Source organism: Phoca vitulina, unplaced genomic scaffold (genome assembly GCF_004348235.1).
Source record: "Phoca vitulina isolate PV1807 unplaced genomic scaffold, GSC_HSeal_1.0 scaffold79, whole genome shotgun sequence".
Taxonomy (NCBI): domain Eukaryota; kingdom Metazoa; phylum Chordata; class Mammalia; order Carnivora; family Phocidae; genus Phoca; species Phoca vitulina.
In genome coordinates, this window is record NW_022589782.1 from 716,341 (window position 1) to 737,700 (window position 21,360).

At 59.0% G+C, this 21,360-nt stretch overlaps 2 protein-coding genes across 3 annotated transcripts in view; one reads left to right on the top strand and one right to left on the bottom strand.

Moving 5' to 3' along the window:
- The window catches only part of CUNH7orf50 (chromosome unknown C7orf50 homolog), a 130,565-nt gene that overhangs the window by 37,909 nt on the left and 71,296 nt on the right, over positions 1 to 21,360 (bottom strand). The window lies entirely within an intron of this gene.
- On the top strand, positions 4,732 to 20,943 carry GPR146 (G protein-coupled receptor 146). 2 transcript variants are annotated; one of them, XM_032394258.1, is made up of 2 exons: positions 4,732 to 4,762; positions 16,973 to 20,943. In XM_032394258.1, the coding sequence occupies exon 2, from the start codon at positions 16,990 to 16,992 to the stop codon at positions 17,989 to 17,991; it is 1,002 nt and encodes a 333-aa protein (XP_032250149.1). In that variant the 5' UTR covers positions 4,732 to 4,762; positions 16,973 to 16,989; the 3' UTR covers positions 17,992 to 20,943. The 2 variants fall into 2 exon arrangements, with proteins under 2 accessions (XP_032250149.1, XP_032250150.1); XM_032394259.1 differs by lacking the exon at positions 4,732 to 4,762 and adding an exon at positions 13,260 to 14,363.

Sequence of the window (21,360 nt, forward strand, 5' to 3'; positions counted from 1 at the left end):
CCAGCAATTGAGAAATGAAAAGTTATGTCCACACAGAAACCTGTCACAAGTGCCGGGCTGCCCCGTCTGTAAGCTCCACGCCGACGCAGCAGACCCGAGCGGGGAGCAGTGCGTGACTGAGCAAGCCCGCCCCGCCGGACCACTGCTGCGGCCAGAAACAAGAAGGGGCGGCCCAGTGGTCACAGCCACGACCTGGACCTCTCAGGACGTCAGGATGAGGGAAGACAGCCAATCCCCGGAGGACACACACCGTGTGGCTCCGTCTACGTACCACCCTCACGAGGACACGACTACGGAGCGTGCGTGCGTGTGGGGCAGCGCGGTGGTGGAGGAGACTTTCCGCGTCTGGACGTCGGTGTCGTGGGGGTACATGAGCGTGGTGCCACGGTGCTCACGACAGTTTCCCGGTTTTGATGCTGTTCTAGAGCCATGCAGAACATAACCCTCGGGGAGAAGTGGGGGAAAGGTACAAGGGACTGTGCTCTGCTATTTTTGCAACTTCCTGGGAATCTATAATTATTTAAAAATAAAAAGCTAAAAAAAAGAGGGAGAGCTCTAGAACAGAAACAGTACCGAAAAAGCAACTTCTGTGCCCCAGTCTGGGGGGGGCTGGGTGTGGCTCAGACGAGCTGTCCCCACAAGAGCTGCATATGTTGGTGACAGCCCCACACTCAAGCCAGGAGTAAGGCCACTGGCGGGACCCTGCCTAGCTCGGTCCTCACTTGGCTCCAGGCCTGGCCCAACGCCCAGCAGCCAGCCGCCCACCCCCTCCCCAAGGCCCGAGCGCTGAGCCCAGGCTTCTCGGGGTTTGTGGAGCCTGGGCCCCTCTTGCCTTCGCTGGACAGGCTGACTGGGGGAACCAGGCGGAACGGTCACCCAATCTCTGCCGAAGCCCCCGGCCCGGCAGGACACCGGCACATTGCTCCGCCCGATCTGGGGGCTGGGGCGTTCTGCTGTTGTGGAAACGGCCACCTTCTGGCTTCGCCACTCCCGAGCTTCTTGCCTAAAAGACAGGAGATGCAGCCCAAGGGGCAGGCGGCTGCACTCCCGGACGGAGCGGGCTGTCGAAAGGCCACCTGGGCACCAGCTCCTCCAGCGTGCCCACCCCCGCTCCATGAAGGAAGCGCTCCCACGCGCACTACTTTTAACGCCGACGACAGGCTTCGGAGGAGGAAAAGCAAACTGCCAGCATCGAGATTCCGGTTCTTCCCGCTACCTCCCGCGGGGGCTCAGTGCCTGCAGTCTGCACGCCCACAAGGCCCCACCCGGGCCGACGCTGCAAAGGAGCAGCCCCACAGCCTGGTCCCTAGCCCCCAAGAGAATGACGGGATCCAGGCTGGGCTCTGTGCCCGCGCCCTGGGGATGGGGACCTGCGAGGCCACCGAGCTGCGCCCAGGCCGGGTCTGACCTGCCCCTGCACCACGGGCAGCAGCGCGCGGTCTCTTTCTTTGGCCCCCTCTTTTGGGAATTTTACAGGGGATCCCAAAGATACACAAAAGTCTACCGAATCCTCGCGCGTTCAGCAGTATGGCCCATCTTTCCCCTCCCGGCCTAGCCTCGGATGATTCTGAAGCAAAGCCCAGACATCACATCTCTCTTCAGTATACACGTGCAACACTTAAGCACCAAGCTCTAACGCGCTCCTGGGGAAAGGAGGCGAGGAGCCCAGCGGCGCAACTGCGCTCCCACGCCCAGGAGCGGGAGGAAGGAAGGTTTCTCCTCGCCCAGCAACAGCCCGGCCTATGAGAAGTCCCCACTCCCGCCTCCTCCAGTGGGCTCTTGTCCCAAGCAGCATCCCTGCTCTCCCTTCCCTCTGTTCTAAGACTGGCCTCTGGGTCACCCCGCTATGCCCGTGCTGACTGCAATTCCTTTGCCATTCCAGAATAAAGAAGGAACTACTTTTCAGATAAAATAACTGGCTGTTCTGTTTTTAGGGTTAACATTACATACATTTGTGTATTTGTGTATAGTATAAAATACAGACATAAGATTATATAAATAAAAAATGTATAACTACAAAGAATAGCTTTTTCTAAGAAACAGAGTATCTTTATTAACCGTGTTATGTGGAAGCTGGATCGTGAGTTCTTTCTGGCTAAAATTGGGGCAGAAAAGTTTGATTGGATGAGTCCAGTGAAATGCCAAGTTGTTCTCCACCTTTGTGGGTGTGTATACCTATGATGACAACAGAGAAACCACAGGCCCAGCTCTGAACCAACAGCCAGACATCAGCCACACGCTTCCCATCTAGCCCATGGGCTTTCCTAGGGTGGGACCCTGTCTCTGACCAAGCCCTCCACGCTGCCTTATCAAAGTCTACTACACTTTACTGGAGCCCTGAAGAACATTAACTTACATTAATAGAACCACACAGAAGTCACGATACAGAACCCCACTCTAAACCAGACTCATAAGAACTAACAAATTAACTTTGAACATTCCTTGTCCCTGATCAACACATCACCTAGGATCAAATGTACAGTGTAAGTACATCATTACTGAAAGAAGGTGCACCTTCAAAAGGAAGATGACCCTGCCTTTCCGTCGAGGCTAGGGCAGCTGGAACCCTCCACAGCCTGGTCCCTAGCCCCCAAGAGAATGACTCTGGGCTACTCTCAGGTTCCCAGCCAGCACTCCAGAGTCCCCTGAGCGTGGAGTGCAGCCTTTCTTATCGACTGCCACTCCAGAATCACCAGAAAGACTTGCCAAGTCTCCAAACTGTGCTAAGCAAAGGGCCATTGTGATGTTTCTGTAATCCAGGGAGAGGCGTCTCCGTGATCTCAGCAGAAAACTGGGCCGGAGTCTCCCTTTTCACTGCAGAGTGCAGTGCGCAATTAGGGCACCAGCCTTGTGACCGCAGCGAATGCAGCTACAAAGGCTCAGCCCTGGGGCCCAGGGGCCCCCAACTCCTATTCCTCAGGAAACCTCACCAGCAATCCAGGGGAGGCCAACTCCATGTGGTTTTCGCAAAGTGACATCTGAGTATGACGCAGTCAGAAACCCAGGATGCAGGTCAATCACACGGCTCTTACACCCCAGTCCACGTCTGCCCAAGATGGTGGTGCTGTCCCCACAGACATCTGGCTCTTCCCCGGGAACTGGCCTGCACAGTTGGGGAGCAGCTAGCAGCAAGATACAAAGCTGCAGCTCTCTGGAGCGTATTTACATTCCCTAGCTATAAAATGCTGATCTTGGCTCAGCTGGAGGGTGGGCTTACTTTGAAGATCTTCCACCCCCCATCCCCCAGACTCTCTGCCATTTTTCCTGACCCCGTTTGCTTGCTTGGCAGAGGAAGTCTTTCTTTGCAGACAAGGCAGTGTAAGTGACCTGAGCACTAAGTGCCTTCAATGGAGCTGAATGTCAGCTCACCCCAGTTACAGGCAGCCTCTCTTCTGGTCAAACACCCTATGGGCAGACCTCATTAGACCTGGCATTCCAGGGACTCTGAGCAGGAACTCTGCTAAGGCCACTCAGACAACAGAGACAACACTTTACTTGGGCAGACTGGGCCCAAATCCTGACCCCACCATCCCGTGTGACCTTGGGCAAGTTGCTTAAGCTTTCTGAGCCTTGATGCAACTTAAAATGAGAGTACTATATTTCACTGCTGCTAAGACACATTTTCTCTCTCATTTTAACATCTCTAAAATTAGAATGCTTAGAATGGACAGTGTCAGAATTTAACTGGCCGAGGGTTGTCAGTGGTTCATAAAGCAATGGTGCAGCATTAATGATGTCTTGGATGTGATGAAATGTCCAGGAAACACCTCAAGAGGCTGCTCTGGGGGCCTGGCTTAGGAGCTGGCAGGGTCAGGCTCCCCGAGCCGTGTGGAGTACCAGCTGGGGCCAGATGCCTACTTCTACAAACCCACTTCTGGTGCTGGGCTGAGAAGTTACCGCAATGACAACAGGGCCAAGGGGGTCTACTCGTGAGCTGGACAGAGCGTGAGGCTCTGCTGCGCCCTCCGACCGTCGGGAGCCTGGCCCGCCAGCTCAGCCCGACCTCCCTCTCCCGGTGGTCAGGAAGCGATCCCGTGAGCACTCAGGCAGCACCAGCCTTGGCTGCCATCCTCGTCTGCTGCGGTTCGCCCAACCCCTGCGCACAAAGCAAATCTGCGTTAAGTTCTGCAACCCGCATGCTTTGATTTTCGGAAAGAAATGTTCTTGGATCCTGAGCCAGAACGTGCCGCTAAGAGTTCTGCTACGCCGCAAGAAGTGCGGCCGAGTAGGTCCTCCTGTTCTTTAAACTTTCCCAACGTTTAATCACATCAACAGCTACGAGACTAACGAGGCTGCAGACAACGCGCTGCGTCTTTCGGCGGTTTTCCCGCAGCCAGCGCCGTGGACAAGGTAATTCCTCAGACCGGGAAGTAACCGGTGAACTTGGAAGCACGAGCGCACGCTGCGAAGCAGCAGGTGCACCTGGAAGGGCCAGATTACAGCCTTCGGAGGGCGGGGGGCCTGTGCCCTGCAGATTAGAGCGCGTTCTGACTCAGCACACCCAGCACCCGCGCTTCAGGGAGCCCACGAGGCGCCCGGGGTTTGCGTCCGGCACGCGGCTGACCTCGGGTCACCGAACGCGCGCCGCCCCGTCCCGCCCCGCGCGGTGGAGTGCGGCCCGAGCCCGGGGGCGGGGCCGGGCGGCGGTCACGTGTGTACACAGGCCCGCGCGGCGTGCGCGCCGTGAGCCCAGCCACCGCCTCCTCGGAGCCCCGAGCTGCCCGCCCCGCGGCGACTGCGCGGCCCGCGGCCCAGCGAGCCGGTGAGTGGGCGCCGAACGCGGGGTCGGCCGGCGGGCACGCTCGGAGTCTCGGCCCGCGCGGGGAGCAAGCTCCGGGCTGCGGCGGCCCCGCACGGACTCTCCGGTGCGTCGGCCCCGCTCTGGCGCTGTCCCCTTGCGGGTGGGGGCGCTATTCCCTGGAGGTTTGGGGGTGCTGTGCCCCCAGGGGGGTAGGGGCGCTGTCCCCTGGAGGTTTGGGGCTGCTGTTCCCTTGCGGGGTGGGGGCGCTGTCCCCCGGGGGAGGAGGGGCGCTGTCCCCTTGCAGGGTGGGGACGCTGTCCCCTGGAGGTTTGGGGGTGCTGTCCCCTTGCGGGGGCGGGGACGCTGTCCCGCATCTGGGGCCAACCTCCAGCTGCGCGCTGACCGGGCCGCCGCTACCCTGCGGTCATTAACCTGTGGAGGGGCATGTGGCTTAGCAACACCGCTGTTCCCTCACATGTCCTGCGGCGGGGGGGCCGGGGGGGGAGGCTGACCGCGTTCTCCTGGGTCAGCATGCTTATAGCTTTCCTCCTCTTTATGATTACACAATTTTTAGTAAGTTTTGGAACTACATCTAAATGTAGACAGCAAGTCTGTTGCTAACTGTCTTGGACACTTGATAAAAATATAAAATTCCCTGTGCATGGAAAGGCTTCTGCAAAACTTCGTAGGAAGGCAGTGCCCCCAGCCTTTGAACACCCACTCTGCTAGCAACAAGAAACACAGCAAGCGGCAAAGTCAGTGTCATAAACACCTTAACTCCGGTCTCTAAGCTGGGCATTCATCTGCTTGTGGTCATCTACCTAGTCTCTGCCCTGCCCAGATGTGGAGAGCCTGAGGGGGATTGTACATTTGATGTCCAGAGCACCATTTATCCCTCTGATGTCCTTTGAGGTCTCCATTCCAGCTCTAAGTAACAGGCTCCCTATTTCAGCCGAGGAGCCCCTATCTTCAGCCTCTAGCAGAGGTTAGCATGCAATTGCAAAAGACTTTTGCTGGCTTCACGGACCCCTGAAAATACAAGGGTATGAGGAAAGTGGCTCTGACCATGCATAATGGTGACCAGATCCTCCACTGTCCTGACTGGGTCTAGCTGGGGCACCGCCGAGTGAAAATTACACCTAGTGGACAGCCACTGTCTAGGACCCATGGCATAGCTCGGTGAGGAACTGCTATGGGGCCCGGCTCTCCAAACCAGAGCCTCTGCTATCTTCCTGAATGAAGCAGGCCTCCAGATAAGTAGCTTGCATGTGGTCAGCGCTTACCAGACCCGTCACACATAGGAAGCTGGGGCTGGAGCAGTAAGCCCTTCACCCAGGGCCACACACAGCTCTTTGACCATGTGGTGTCCTGCCTCTCTAGTGAGTGTGGAAATACCCTGAGGATGGAAAAGCACAGCTTTAGGGCAGAACACAAAGGTCAGCGTGGAACTCAAAGCCCATGGTAGGTCGATGACACGCAAGGTATATCCACTTAATGTGGGTCATACGGGCTTTTAGGTTGGGATGTGAAGACTGATTTATACCTATTATATAATGAGAAAGTGACATACTTGCAGAGATCACTGCTGGGAAATATGCCTGTGTGATTTACAGGTGGGAAGAGGGCCCTGCTGCCTCCTGGGACGGGGAGGGGAGGGGCTCCTGGGGCAGCTGCATCCATCTTGCGTCCTTCAGATGTCATTTGGAATCCTGAAAACATAACTGTCACCTGGCCTCTCGTGACCCAAACACATACCAGGGCAGTGTCTTGGGGCAGCGGGGTGGGGGGGGGGGGGGTGCAGGGGCGGGTGAGTTCCCTTCCAGAGAACTGGGGCCTCTGCGTTAGCACACATGACAAATCATGCTCCTTCTTCCTTAAACAGTGTTTCCTGTCATTTCCCCTTGCTTGCTGCTGGCTCTAAGGCTAAAGCCACTTGTAAAACTGGGTAGCATCAGGCTGCACCTGCCCACAGGGGTCTCACAGGCCTAGGACCCAAAATACTACCCAGGCAGGGGACTCAGTCTAGATAAGAAAAAGGCTGATCTTCTCTCTAATTTGAGATGCCAAAATATCATGGTGCCGGGGAACAGAGTTCAGTCCCCTGGGAGCCTCCATGTGCAAACACAACATCCCTCATATCGCAGGACAGGGTGAGATGGGCCAGGTGTCCTGTGCGTCCCCCAACAGGCCCACCCTGGGTCCCTTTCCTCCCATACATGCCAGTGGGGGTGTGCCCAGGAGCTTCCCAGTTTTAATTAGAACCCAGCAAACTGAGGAAGCAACTGTGATGTGTAAAAATAACCAGCGGTTCCTCCCTGAGAAAGAACCACAGGCGCTGATAAGATGAGCGGCTCTGAGCACCGCCGCCCCCCCACCCCAGGTAAGAGCACACCCAGTTAAAGGCTGCGGGGAGATCAGGGAGCCCGGCTGGGGTGCCAGGCCTGCCCAGAGTCTGAAATGGAGACCCGATCTATTCTCAGCCCCTTGAATTTCTGAGTCAGTCTTTTAGTTTCTGTTTTCCCCTGGCCTGGAAGGAGCACTAGCCTCAAAGCAAGTTAGTCCGGGAACAGAAAAGCCCAAGAAACTAGTGCTGCATTGACAAAAGAACGTGTGTCCCATGTCTCCTTCCAGGGAAGGAAGCCTGGCACAGGCGCCCCGCCAGCCTGGACCTGGCTACTTGGTCTCAGTCCCCTGCAGCCCTTCCTGAGCCAGCAAACATGCCTGTTCTCTTCCACGGAGAGAGGCTGCTCTTTGTTTATGCGTCTGAGCCAGGTTGCCTGGTTCACTCACTACTCTGCAATTTAGAACTGTAAAAAGCAAAAGCCTATAAAAATCAAAACCACCCATCTATATAACGAACAGTTTCTTATCACACCCCAGGAAGGCACAGCATTTGTGATAGGAATCAGTATGCGTAAGCTCTCTACATTGAAAAACCTATGAAAACACCAGCCTTTCCGGAGTGTCTAGCTCCTACCAGCTGGATGTTAATTGTAGCTAAAGCCTCTGCCCATTATTACAAAAGGAAATAAACATTCAGGAGTCATTTTCAAAGCTGATTGTTCTAGAACATTCATCTGAAGTTGGGTCTCATGGTGCACAGCGGGTCTACATCAAACAGAAACAACCCACAAGACCATCAGCTGGGCTGAGCTGTCTGCCCACTCAGGGTGCACTGCCTGGGCCCCACAGCCCCATGCCCACACCCAGATCTCCCGGCGACAAGAGGCGCTCCCACTCTCTCTGCTACCCCTTCTGCTGCGTGGGGTCTATTGCTCACCTTGGGGAAGAGCCTCTGATATGACCTAATGATCGTCCTCCCCAGAGCCATCCAGGCTTCTGGCAGGAATCAAGAGCCCTCTCCCCCCATTCAGAAAGCTCTCAGCAGGTGGCAAAGAGAGGGCTGCAGCAGGACTGGCTGGAGGGGGGTGGGGACAGCGGTCAGGGAGGGCTCCTCAGGGTGCTGATGCCGAAATAAAACTTCAGGGGTGAGTTAGCACTTGTCAAGTGAATGGGAGGAATCGAGGAAAGGCAGTCTAGGCAAGGGATCAGTGTGTGCACCCGGCCCTGCCCCAGTGTGGGTGGTGGGGGTGGGGGGGCCGGCAGGAGGCCCAGCACCAGTGGGCCCCCAACACCAGAGGACAGGATTTCCTGATTAACAGAGCAAGGAAATAAGGGTAATGTTTTAGTGAAACCAGCTCAGCTACCTTGGAACAGGCTGATTCCTCTTTGTTGGTCTTTCATCTCTGTGGGCTCTGTGCGTGGACACACAGGACTCCTAGGAGGCGTGACCCCCGCCCACCCCAGCGGCAGCCTGCTCCCGTGTCTGCACAGCCCCCGCCCAGACTGCTGCTGTGACCCACTCCGGGCATCCTGTTTGCACAGAGACTGCTATTTACTTTAGCCCTGGATTTTAGCAAAGTTCATTTTCATTGCTTAAAAACATGCACTTTTAATGGGCTGGTTTATACCATTTTGGGCTCTTTTTTGAAAAGGCACAGAAAGAAAGCCACCGATGTCCTCCCTCAAAATGCTTCTAACAGGCAGCCTAACTGGAGTGTGGGCCTTCCCAGCGGGGAAGAGGAGGGGGTGTTGCTGCAGAGAGGACTCCCCGAATCCTCCCGCGTTAGGACGGGAAAAGAACGGGCCCAGAGCTGCTCTCTCCCCCGGCCCCCTTCTCTGCGTGCTGTGAACACAGGCGAGGGACGCACATGTTCATGCCCCAGTGTAACGTGAGCGCGGCACCAGGAAATGCGCTGCTTGTTGTTACCAAAGCCCTAACCCAGACCACAAAGCCTTTAAGCTTCAGGAAGCCTCTGTGATGGGGATGGTCCGTGCGTGTGGCGGGTGTCTGGAGCTTGCTCCTCTCCCCACCGTCCCTGAACCCCCCCCCCGACAACTGGCACTAGGCTCGTGACTGGTGCTCACGTCCCCATACCTCCCTTCCTGTCGGTCTCCTCTTCCCATGTGTCAGGTGGCAGATTCTGTGCGTGTACCCTCCTCGTCCACCCACCAGGGACTTGCTGGTGCTCCTTCCAGGCCTCCTAACGCAGGCACCACCCCTGCCGCTTGGGACACTGGCCCCTCCTGGTTTTTCAGGGCTCCTCGGGCTGCTGAGCAGAGGTGTGGCCTGTCTGTTCCCAGCTTTCCTGTCAGCTCATCTTCCCTGTGGCCTGGCCTCCCACGCACAGGCCTCCCCTCCAAACCCGTGGCCTGCAGGGCCCTCTCTGCCCGTGTGCTGGTTCACTGGTCAGCCACCGGGGACCAGGCCTGCGCCTGCTCTTGCAGCAGGGCCTCAAGGCTGTCTGCGTGGCTCCTACCGAGCTGGCATCTCGGGCGCTTGCCTAACCCAGCTCGGGTTAGGAGCTGCCAGGCCTGGGTGATGGAGGGGGACAGACGGGGACAGGTGCACAGCGGGGCCTCGCTGCGTCCTGGGACACCAGTCCTAGGCGGCTCTCCTACTTTGAGGAAGCGGCTCTGAGTTCAGGCACCGCCTTGAACCCCGGCCTGCCTCATTCTACCCTACGCGGGGGAGCCCTGAAACAGGACCTCAGGTACCAATAAGGAAGAAACCGGAGATCCCCAAAGTACTAGCTCAGGGCCCAGAGCAGACGGTGCTTCCTCGGTTTTCCAAGCTAGCAAGGAGAGCTGCCCAGAGGGGTGCTCAGGCCAGACCCGCGGGCACCAGACGTCCTCCTCCATCAGGCCCACGGGTCTGCGGGTCAGACAGCTGTGGGTTCCCTTCTCTCAGCCTTCTCCAACTGCTCCATGCCCCCAGCCTGCGGCAGAGAGCCCTTCCACACTCACGTGCTGAGCCCATAACCCTGCCCAAGAGCCTCCCGACACAGCTCAAGCGGAGTACGACACGACCGGGAGGCGGCCAAGAGGTCTCCAAGGGTTGGAAATTGGCAAGTCTAGGAAAGCATCTTCTTGAAATATAATTATTGAAGCCCAGAGGGGATCTTGGAAGAAAATGGCTTTTCTTTTATGCATAAGAGCATTTGCAATGACTGACTGTCACCCGGCTAAGGACACACAGCTGGGGACAAAGGGAGAGAGAGTGCCTGGAAACCGCTAAGTCCCTAGAAACTGGGATGGGGCAGAGAACCCAAAAGGGCTCCAGCCCCTAGGGGCCTCCCAGCAACACTCAGACACGTCCTGCACGTCCACCGGTCTCTCGCTCTGTCCTCGGCCGGCACTCACTGGGTCTTCCCAGCCCTGCGGGAGGCAGCTGCTGTACTGTGCCCTTCTCACAGGCTGGCCTCAGGGCACCTCGTGAGGCAGCAGAGGCCCGGACGGCAGTGCAACGACACCAAGTCCACAAATGGATCCAGCTTTGAGCACGAGACTCTGTCCTTGCGAACCTCAGCCTCGTTCTCCTCTAAAGGGTAGGGTTTCTGGGGCGCAAGAGGTGACCCCTCCACACTGGAGAAGAAATGACCACAGCTTTGCTCCCTCTAAAGGCTTCCCACCGCACAGCCAGCCTCATGCGTGGGATGTCAGCTCAGCTTTTGGGTCCTCTCAGGCTTTTCTGGAGGGAAACGTCTGGCCTGTCTGGAGGCTGCCCTCTCTGGGATGTGTGCGCAGCCAGTGTCGAGGAAAGGGGCCCTGCACAGCTGCGGACGCATACACAGCGACGATCCGAGTCGGCTATGGGCTCGCCCCGGGCGGGGAGCTTGGGGCTGCCATTTCTCGGGCCAGCCCCGCTGTGCGCTCTGACCTGGCGTGGGGCCCAGCACCCTTCTGTGGGCCAGCTACTCCCTGCCACCACCAGGCTGGCTGCTCATCTGCTCTCCTCTCGGGCGCCCGCCGGCCCACAGGCCTGGAACTGTGCTGCCCCCAAGCCATACTGGCCTCTCCATCCCATGGGAACAGGACCAGGAACGGGAGCAGGCACTTGAAAGACCGGCCCTGGCCTCCTGATGTGGAGGCTTTCTTCTTTCTGACTGCAATTAGAAAACAAAACAAACACACACAAAACCCTCTGAGAGGGAGGGTACGTGAGTCACCTTTATAGAAAAAGCCAGAAGAAAATTACAGTGGGCTCCATCTCGGACAACCCCAAGCAGGTGCGAGGTCTCTGGCCTGGAGAGCTGCCTCCCTTTTCTTGCCCAGCCAAGATGCCCAGTGCCCGCGAGGAACAGGCCAGCCTGACTGTGCGCGGCCCTCCTGCGGCCCCTCCCACCGGCCGGGGCTGGGCCGCTCCTCTGTCACCACAGAGGCCCATGTCGGGCCACACAGATGGGGGCCCAGCAGTCCTGCTGCTGCCGTTCCCGCGGACGCGGGCAGCAGGACACCTGTGCGTGCCAGGGGCGCCCTCGCTGCGTGCGCCTCGGCTGACGGGCAGTCCTGGCTCGTGGGAGACACACAGCACGCGCACGGAAGCCACGACGGACTTGTGTCGGCGGGGGTCTCGGGGGTCTGGAGGGTGAGTGGGTCACCTCTCCCCACGGAGATCTGGGGCGGAGAGGAGAGTGCTCTGGGAAGACGTTCGGGTTGTGAGGGGCCCCTCCAGGAGCAGGCCGGGCCCCCAGCCAGGGAGAGGCTCAGGGACAGCAGCAGCACCCAGCTGAGGCGAGACGCTGGGCTGGCAGGGGTGGGAATCCATGGGGGCCCCGAGTACAGTTGTGGAGGTGAGGCGGGAGGACGGGAGCTTGGCCCCATTCCCAGTGCCTCGTCTGCTGCAGAGCTGTGGGCACAGCCACTGCTGTGGGTGCTGACGCGGGACGTGCATGGACCTTGGGGGAGGCTCTGGGGGTGGGAGAGGCGACAGCAGTAAGTCTGGCTCCGGGAGGCTGGAGGCAGGCCCAGTAGAGGAGGGCAGAGGGGCAGCACTGAGGGAGCTGGTGAGGGGCAGGAAGTGGGGGCAGGAAGGGCAGAGCAGGCCAGGCGGTCCTGCCAACAGACCCTTCTAGAAAAGACTCAAGGGTGCGTGGAAGAGGAAGCAGGCCCGGGAGCCAGGGAGGCAGCAGGGAGCTCCGGCAAGGAGTGGCCCGGGGGTCCTCGGGAGGAGGTGTGGAGACAGGCCCGGCCTGCTTGTAAGGCCAGCCTGGACGAGAAGCCCACCGGGGTCCTCACCGACCCTGAAAGTTAGATTATCCATCCTGCCGTCTGGGAAGAATGTGGCAGATTTCCAGATGAGAAGGGGTGGAGCGGGGAGCGCCGGGCACCACGGAGTGCACTGAGCCCAGCGTGCCCCTGCAGAGACAGCCTTCCTGGAACGGCCCGCCTCCCCCCGGCTGCGCTCCAAGTTCCTCTTTCTCAGGAGCTGGAAAGGTGGTCTGAGGCCTGGGCAGGAGGGCGGGAGCCAAACCATTGTTCCCAGGTCCACCTCCTCCCCAGACGGCCTGAAGGGAAGTTTCTGTTCCCAGGTTCCTGGACTTGCAAAAACCAGAGTGTGCAAAAGGGAAGTGGATCACCACGAGGAAATGGGAACCAGAGAAAGGCAGGCCGGGGCCAGCCCCCACCAGAGGTCCTCTGTGGCCGGAAGGGCAGGCTTGGGGGCTCGGGGGCATCCGCCTAGCTCCCAGGTGCAGAATGACAGGCAGCGGCCCCGGCCTGGACAGGATGGTGCCCCCCCCGCCCCCGGCCTGTGTCCTTTGGAACGTCAGCTGTGATGAGAGCCCTCAGCTGCGAGACCCGCGCATGCTTCACCAAGCGCCCGTGACTAGGGTTAGACAGGACCACCGTTCGCTCACTCACCAGACCCGCTGACACGTGGCCGTTCTGGGGGTGCAGTTGCTGTCCCTGGGCCTCCTGAGCACCTCCAGCTGCTTCCCGCCCACTGTGCCACGTGCCCACAGCCCCGGGCGCAGCGGGCTCCACCACCAGTGCTCACAGGGACCCACGTTCGGTTTGCACAGGGCGTGGGCGAGCCCGTCTTGAGGCGGGCACGTGGCCGTCCAGTGGCCTCAGCGACGGTGGCCTCACCCTTGCACCTGGCCCCTGCCTCCCCCAGGTGTTCCCTTCCCTCCCCTGCCTCTCAGCCCCCTCCTCCCAGGCGGGAATGAACGCTCCTGCTTTGGCAAATACCGCATGCCCGCGTTTATAAAACAAAGTGGCTCCTCGGCGCTGGCTTCCCCAGAAGAATGCTGGGACAAAAGAGCAAAGCTTGTCATCGTCAGGCTGACAGAAAGCCAGCAGCTGGCATCCTCAGACTCGATGCGCACGAGAGCTGTGCACAGACGCGAACTCCTGCTCTTGAAATAAAGTGGATGGTTCTGTATTTACTGGCTGTCAGCAAACAGAAACTCAGGCCTATTTCCACTGAAGACCCAGCACTGCTCTCTCTGAAGGGAAACCCTCAGAGAGGGAGGGTACCCCGCCTGCTCCCCACGCGTACGGCCCCTCTCCGACGCGCGAGCCAGGGCCACACAAGCACGAGAACGGGGAAGTTCTAGACAGACTGCTCCACGTGACCACTGCCCGAGAACGGAGCCGCTCTGGGCCCAGCGCGCCGCTCACCAGCTGCCCTTCCCTGCGGCCCCACGGGGCAGCCGCGGGCAGCCCCTGGCTGGGGGGACACGGCCGGCAGCTCTGTGCGCCCCAGCGATACGGGGAAGACACCCGCCCTTCTTCCTGCCGGTCCTGAGCCCGTCCTCAGCCACGGCCGCCCCTTCCAAGGGCCCTCGGTGCCCCTCTCCGTGCAGACTCGGTGCGGCCTATGGTTCAAGCTGCCTCTCAGTTTCCTGGCTCGAGAGAAAAAAGGAACTCATCAGGGCCCCACGCCCCGGTGTCAGGAGCGGCCACGTGGGCTCTGGGCAGGCCTTGTCGCACCTGCCCCGTCGCTCAGCTCGGCGCAGGCCGGGGTGCAGACGGGAAGGAAGCCGGCGCGAGCGGGCGGGAGCCCGACCCGAGGCTCCGTGGAGCCGGTGTAAACAGAGGGAGGGGGGCCGCCGTGCCCGCCAGGGGAGGCACCGCAGCGACTGACTGGGGAGACGAGCAGTGTGCCTGCCGGCCGGGCGCGAAGCGTGCACACGCACCGCACAGGAAGCCAGCGCCGGGAGGCCGGGGCCGGGGGGCGTCTGCGGAGAAACACAGGATCCTCTCTGGTGTCTGCCGCCCAGTCGCTCACGCACGGGTCTGCGGTCCAGGCGCAGAGACGTGTGGGGTCGGGACACAGGTAAGCACCTGAGGCGCGGCCCGGCTGCGGCCACTCTGGGGCGCCGCTAGGGACGGGCGGCGGCAGGGAGCGCGGAGGGCCCCGCACAGGCCTGAGGTAGGAGGGGAGCGACAGGGCAGGTCTGAGGAGGACGGGCTCCCTCGGACCAGGAGTGCGGGTCCTCGGGTCCCGGCCTTTCCTGCTGGCAAGCGCCCCACTTGAGCCAGAGCCAGCGCCTGTCCTAATGATGGCGCAGGGCCTTTCTCTTCTGGGGCACGTCTGTCCTCTCATGAGGAAAGAGGCGTGGACACGAGAGTAGGCGGACATCTCAGGCAGACCCGACCGGTCCTTGGACAGGACGTGAGCCCAGCTGGTCACAGCACGGACGGATGCTCTGGGATGGAAGATGTCCACAGTGGCCACAAGAATGTAGTTTCCTGGGGACTCGAGGCCAGTGAAGTCTGGCAGACAAGCTCCCCGCAGCCTCCTCTGCTCACTGTCCCCCCCCACCCCCACCCCGGTTAGTGTCAGAGCCACGGTTCAGCATGGAGGAGCCTCAGGACAGAGAGGAGGCCACGCTGAAAGATCCACAGCCAGCTCTGGAGGCATTCAGGAAGGAGAAGGAGAGCGGAAACCGGCCATGTAATCAGCTAAAGATGACATGAAAGGGACCCCTCCCCAGCCCCTGCGAGACCCAGTGCCTCGGCTGTGGGACGCACGGGTGTTCTAGGAGCGCACCACCTGCCCTGGGGCTCCCACCTTCTACCCCAGCATCCGGCCCCCTGGGGTGCAGAGCATCCACCAGGGCCAGAGGCTGAGGAGCACTGTCTAGATTTTAGGACGTAGCCCATGCAGTGGGTAACAGTAAACACTTCTAAAAGTGATGTAACCAGCACGTGTGGGCAGAGCCCGGCCAGCCCTGGGTCCAGCCTGACCCTGAGTATCACTTCCGTCTGACACACATCACCCATCACAGGCTGCTGGGGGGCATTCGTGAGGACTGCAGATCGTTCCCACTGACGTCTGCACGGTCTCCCGCCCACCGGGGTCTGATGCTGGGGGACTCTGATGCAGACACGCTCCTATTGTGGGGGCCCCCGGCCTCCATTTCCTTCACTGTTAACCCCCCATCGCCCCACTGGCCCGGGTGGGGCAGGGCGAGGCAGACCATTGGGTAAAGGTCTCTGGTCACAGAATCCTTTCCCCATGTCACCCCTCACGCCCACGCCAGCCTCCGGCCTGCAGCTGGTGTGGGCAGGGCCTGGCCCCCGAGCCCCTCCATGGGCAGCAGGGCTGGCTGATCCCTGTCCCTAAGCTTGGGAAACAAATGTTTGCTTTGTATGTGCTTGCCCAAGAGGATTTCTTGTCCTGAGAGCAGGAGATCAGGTTGGACCAAACTACAGTTTGGAAAGTAAGGTTTTCCTCCAGAGAACTGACATTGCTGAAGAGTGTTCTTTCCTCACATTGTGGGTTCTCTCGGCCAGCTGTGTAGCCAGGCCTCCTGAGCGCTAGAACACAGGCCACCGGGTTGCACTCCGCCTGGGCGCTGCCTCCGAGGCTGGGTGAGGGCGCCTTGGCAGGGCGGATCTCCTCCCCAACACCCCCACTGGGAGCACGTCCCCCCAGGGAACCCCAGGCTCCACGACGGTTCTCGTGGACGTGGCCTCACTGGGACCCCGCGACGGCCCTGTGGGGATGAAGGCACGAGTGTCTCAGCCCGTGGCAGCCAGCCCCACTTCCAGCCACCCCCGCCTGGCTTAGCGCCTCCTGCTCTCCCAGCTCAGCTCACGGCGCGCCTCGGTCACACACACCAGCTTGTGCAGCTGCCCACGTGTGCACCCACGCCTGCTCACGGGGCTGGTGGTGCCGCCTGCCGGTGCAGCCTGGGTGGCATGAGAGACAGGACGGGTCTCTGGCCACCAGACCGCAGACGTGGGTGTGGAAGGCGGGTACTCAATTCCCATGCATGCCGAGAAGGGTCCGGGCAAGGCTGTGGCCTGCTCGGCAGAGAGGCTGCTTTTCTCACCCAGGTGGCTGTGGAGGGTCACCCTGTCACAGGAAGGCCCCATCAGAACACATCCCAGCCCCGAGCACGGTGCAGGTGCCGCCTTGGCTGACAGGCCACTGGCCCCAGAGACACCTGTCTTTCCAACCCACTTTCAGTGAAGAGGCTGAACGGGAGGGGGTTACGTGGACTCAAAGCCACGCAGCCCAGGCGGAGCGGTGAGGGCACGGTGGGGGTGGGGGAGGTCCTGCAGCAGGGCCCCTCCCGGCGCAGAGAAGCCGGGACCCAGGAGGAGCCCCGAAGCAGGCTGGGAGCGACTTCCCAGCAGCATTTTGGGCGAATCATCCATTACTCGGATTTCCTCAGAAACAGGCTTAGGGAGACTCACCATGGCCGGGAAGATTATTGCAGCATCGTGACCTCGCTGGCCCGGCTCAGGACTTAGGACAGCCATGGGACGGCACCTTCGCTTTCACAGGAAACACACGTGCTCAGGACAGGATTTTAGTCTGTGACTGTCCTGTGCTAGTTTAAGGAGCGAGGCTTTCTCCCTGCGCCAGCTCTGTCTGCATCTCGGAGGGGTCCGCAGGCCGGGTCTAACGTTCCGCTGCTTTCTCCCACACAGCCCCGCCCGCCGCCGCCATGTGGAGCTGCGGCCCGCTCAACGGCACGGGCAGCGCTGAGGACCAGCTCCTCTGCCAGCACTTCTACGTGGTCCTGTCCGTCTTCTCTCTGCTCTACCTGGTCGTCGGCGTCCCCATCGGCCTGGGCTACAACGCCCTGCTCGTCCTGGTCAACCTGCACGACCAGAGCAGCATGACCATGCCCGACGTCTACTTCGTGAACATGGCCGTGGCAGGCCTGGTGCTCAGCGCCCTGGCGCCCGTGCACCTGCTGGGCCCCACCGCCTCCGGGTGGGCCCTGTGGGGCTTCAGCAGCGAGGCCCACATCACACTGCTCGTGCTGTTCAACGTCTCCTCCCTGGTGACCATGTACTCCACGGCCCTGCTCAGCCTCGACTACTACATCGAGCGGGCTCTGCCGCGCACCTACATGTCCAGCGTCTACAACACCAGGCACGTGTGCGGCTTTGTCTGGGGCGGGGCCCTGCTCACCAGCTTCTCCTCCCTGCTCTTCTACATCTGCAGCCACGTGGCGGCCAGGATCGTCGAGTGCTCGAAGATGCAGGACACGGAGGCTGCTGACGCCATCATGGTGTTCATTGGGTATCTGGTCCCCACCCTGGCCGTGCTCTATGCGCTCGCGCTCATCTCGAGGATCCGGAAGGAAGACACGCCCCTTGACCGGGATGCGGGGAGGCTGGACCCCTCGGTGCACAGGCTTCTGGTGGCCACCGTGTGCACGCAGTTTGGGCTCTGGACGCCTCACTACCTGACCCTCCTGGGGCACACGTTGCTTGCCTTGCGGGGGAAGCCCATGGACGGGCACCACCTGGGGATTCTGCTCTTTGCTAAGGACTTGTCGAGATTCCTGGCCTTCTCCAGCAGCTCCGTGATGCCACTTCTTTACCGCTACACCAACAGAAACTTCCCCAGCAAACTCCGGCGGCTGATCAAGAAAATGCAGTGTGGGCACCAGAGCTGCTCCCCAGACCAAGTGGTGGTCCAGCAAGTGATGGTATAGAGAGCCGGTTCTGGGGCCGCCATCGGGGCTCACCCTGCACTCACCTGGAAGGTGGCCCAGGGTGCACGCCCTACAGGCACGGTCCACTCCCTGCTCCTGGGAGACGGGTGACTGACCCTTCAATTGGATGCATGGCACTTGTCACTGTCTTCCCCAGGAGGTCACTGCAGCAAGAACAAAGGACAGCGCGAGGCGTGTTCTGGCCAAGCTTTCTGTTGTTCAGAAAGGCCACGTTGTTCAAAGCAGCAGGGCCTGGTGTGAAGGAAAGCTGTGTCAGCCCTTCTGCCCGAGGCGTGTGCACTGCTCAGTCCTCCAGGCCCACGCCCTCAGCCTCCAACACACTGGGTCCCCGGAACAAAGTGATGACAATCAAAAGCCAGTATTTATACTTCGTCTTGTTAAAATTCTTGATTCCCTCTCTTAGTTTATTTTTGTTTATAAGAGAGATCTGATAGAAAAGTCACAACAGTATGAAAATGAAGGAAGCAACACAAAAGAGCACCCGCGTCGGAAGGGTGGGTGGGGGTGGGCTTGGCGGCTGCAGGGCCGTGTGGAGGAGGCGGGCGAGGAGAGGCGCACGGTGTCACACACACAGGTGGCGTGAAGATGTTTAGAAGGAAAAAGCCAGCAGTGTGGCTGGTCTTCATCGAGAGTGAAGTAGCTCGCAGCTCTCTCCTTGCCCACCGAATGCACCCGGTACCCCGGCCGCCCTCACAGGTGGCATCAGGCCGGTCTAGGTCAACTCCCCAACGTGGGCACTAAACTCAACAATACAAATAAACTGAAGGAAAAGGCGGTTAACGCTGAAGCTGGAAGGGACTGCCCAGAGGAGAGACAGGCCTGGAAGACCGAGCCTCGTCTGGCGCAGGGGCGGAGCGTGGGGCCGATGCCGCCACCTTGCACCTGTCAGGTCCTCCACGGCTGCTGCCGCGGGGAGCCCGAGACCCGCCTGCTCAGCCGGAAGCAGCATGCGCCTGGATCCTTCCACACCGTGGCCCATAAACATCTGCTTTAAAACTGTGGGAACAGAAGCCCCCTGCCCCCCACACCATCACGACACATCCCAGGCCTGCAGCCCCTAACCCCAACTCTGAAATCCACAAAACTCAAAAAACAGGAAGATTTTTCAGGTTGGCAGCAAATTTGTTTGGTAGCAAACCCTGATCTGCAGTGGTAGGAGGGCACTTTTCTGAGGAAAGAGGAGTGTGACTATGGGGCCCTGCCCCAGGCCCACTGTCCCGTAGCGTGCGGTATACACGGCACGTTACTGTGTGCGTGCGCACGTGCAGAAAACAGACCCACAGAAGTTGTTTGCTGAAGGAACTATAAACACGCACATTCCTTAAAATGTGGTTTATATTTCAACCGAAGTTTCCTTGCAGTGTTACGATTACAGAGAGAATAGCTTGGGCTGGAATTGGTAATTTGGTAACACCATCTTGCTTTTAGGGTTGTGCATCCAGAAAAAAAAACACGTGCTTTGTTTTTGGTCGATGCTCAGTAATGCACCGTATTTATTTATTTATTTTTTATTTTTATCTCTTGACTTCCTTCACCCATTTCTCCCACCGATCTGTTGTTTCTATGACCTTGGTTGTTTTTTCAAAGATCCCCCATATAAGTGAGATCATACGGTATTTGTCTTCCTCTGGCTGATTTATTTCCCTCAGCACAGTGCCCTCCTGGTCCCTCTGTGTTGTCGAAAATGGCCAGATTTCATTCCTTTTTATGGCTGATGTTGCACAGTGTATGTTCTCTGTGTGTATGTACACACCCCCCCACATCTTCCGCGTCCACCCGTCCATCGAGGGGCACTTAGCTGCTTCCATGTCTTGGCCATGGTGAATAATGCTGCAGTGAACACGGGGGTGCAGACGTCTTTTCAGTTAGTGGTTTTGTATCCTTTGCGTAAATACCACAAGTGTGATGACTAGGTCGTAGGGTAGTTCTCTTTTTTTAACTTTTGAGGAAACTCTATATTGTCTGAGTGGCGGCACTGGTCTGCATTCTCACCAATGGTGCGCGAGGGTTCCCCTTTCTCCACATCCTCACCAGCTCTTATCTCGTCTTCTTGATGATGGCCATCCTAACAGGTGTGAGGAGCTCTCCCTCTGTGGTTCTGATGCGCATCTCCCTGGTGGTGAGGGGTGCGGAGCGCCTTTCACGTACATGTTAGCCATCTGTGTGTTCTTTGGAGAAATGTCTATTCTGACCTTCTCCCCATGTCGTAATCGGATTTTATTCTGCTACTGAGTTGTAGGAGTTCTTTATATGTATTTTAGATATTAGTCCCGTAGGAGAGATATTAACATACTAACTTGCGACAACCTGAAAACTTCTGAGTTCTGACACATCTGGTCTGAGGATAAGAGTGTGGCTCGATTTTCTGCCACATTCCATGCAGGGAAGTCGCTCCATCTGGTCCTGGTCTCTTGGGAAATTGAGCCCATGACTTAGTTGCGTTTTTCTATCTGCAGAATGTATCCCTCTAGGATGATGTGACTGAGTTAAGAGTCTGCCTGTGCAGAATCATGAAAGTACACTGGATGCCACGGCCCTGGTCCTGCTTGCCCCTGGTAGCTGTGAAACTCTGGACCAGTTCTGTGGGGCCCATCTACTTCCCTGACAGTAGGTCCGGGGCAGAATGAGAGAAGTTTCCAGGTTGCTTCTGTCAGGAACGTGCTATTTCTACTGAAGGACGAGGTCCTCCCTCTGCTGCTCCAGGTCTTCAGATGCACCGGGGTTTCTTTTCAAATCCCAAAAGCCTCAGGCCCGACCCCCTCCACCCTCCTCAAGCTGTGGGCTGCACGACGGGTAGTCCCGAGGCCAGGGCTCCTCTGGGAAAGCCTGGCATTGGCTGAGTGACCGGTGCGACTGCAGGGGCCCCAGCACAGCAGCCGCAGAACCCCTCACCTGCAACACGCCTGCTACTGCTTCACCTCCAGTTCTGTCACGGCCGGCAGGCGGGCGGGCGGGCGGGGCCAGGGTCACGCCGGCGTCCACCATGCACAGCCAGGCTCCTGGCTCAGGAAGCCAGCACTGTCATTAGCGGAAACGGGATCCAGCGGGTGGGCTGGTTTGTAGTGGCAGTTGCTGTTTCAAATAAAAAGACCCTTTTCCTTGCTTATCTGTTCTGCTCTTTGCTCCAGGAGAAAGAGCTCCTAGGAGAGAAGGAAATCCCAAGAGCACAGAGCTAGGGGTACATGGGTCTCTGCCCACAGCCCTTGAGTGTCTCACCCCAGCTGGGGTCCCCCAAACAGGAGAGGGACCTAAAATCACTGATTTGTTTTCAATTTCTCAGTGGCTCTGGTTGCAAACTAGCTTGTTTCTGGTGACGTCCAGGGGCCTGAGGGCTGAGGACAGAACAGA

Bases quoted from the DNA above. Each gene is read 5' to 3' on its own strand.
- GPR146 (XM_032394258.1), top strand. From the start codon at position 16,990: ATGTGGAGCTGCGGCCCGCTCAACGGCACGGGCAGCGCTGAGGACCAG.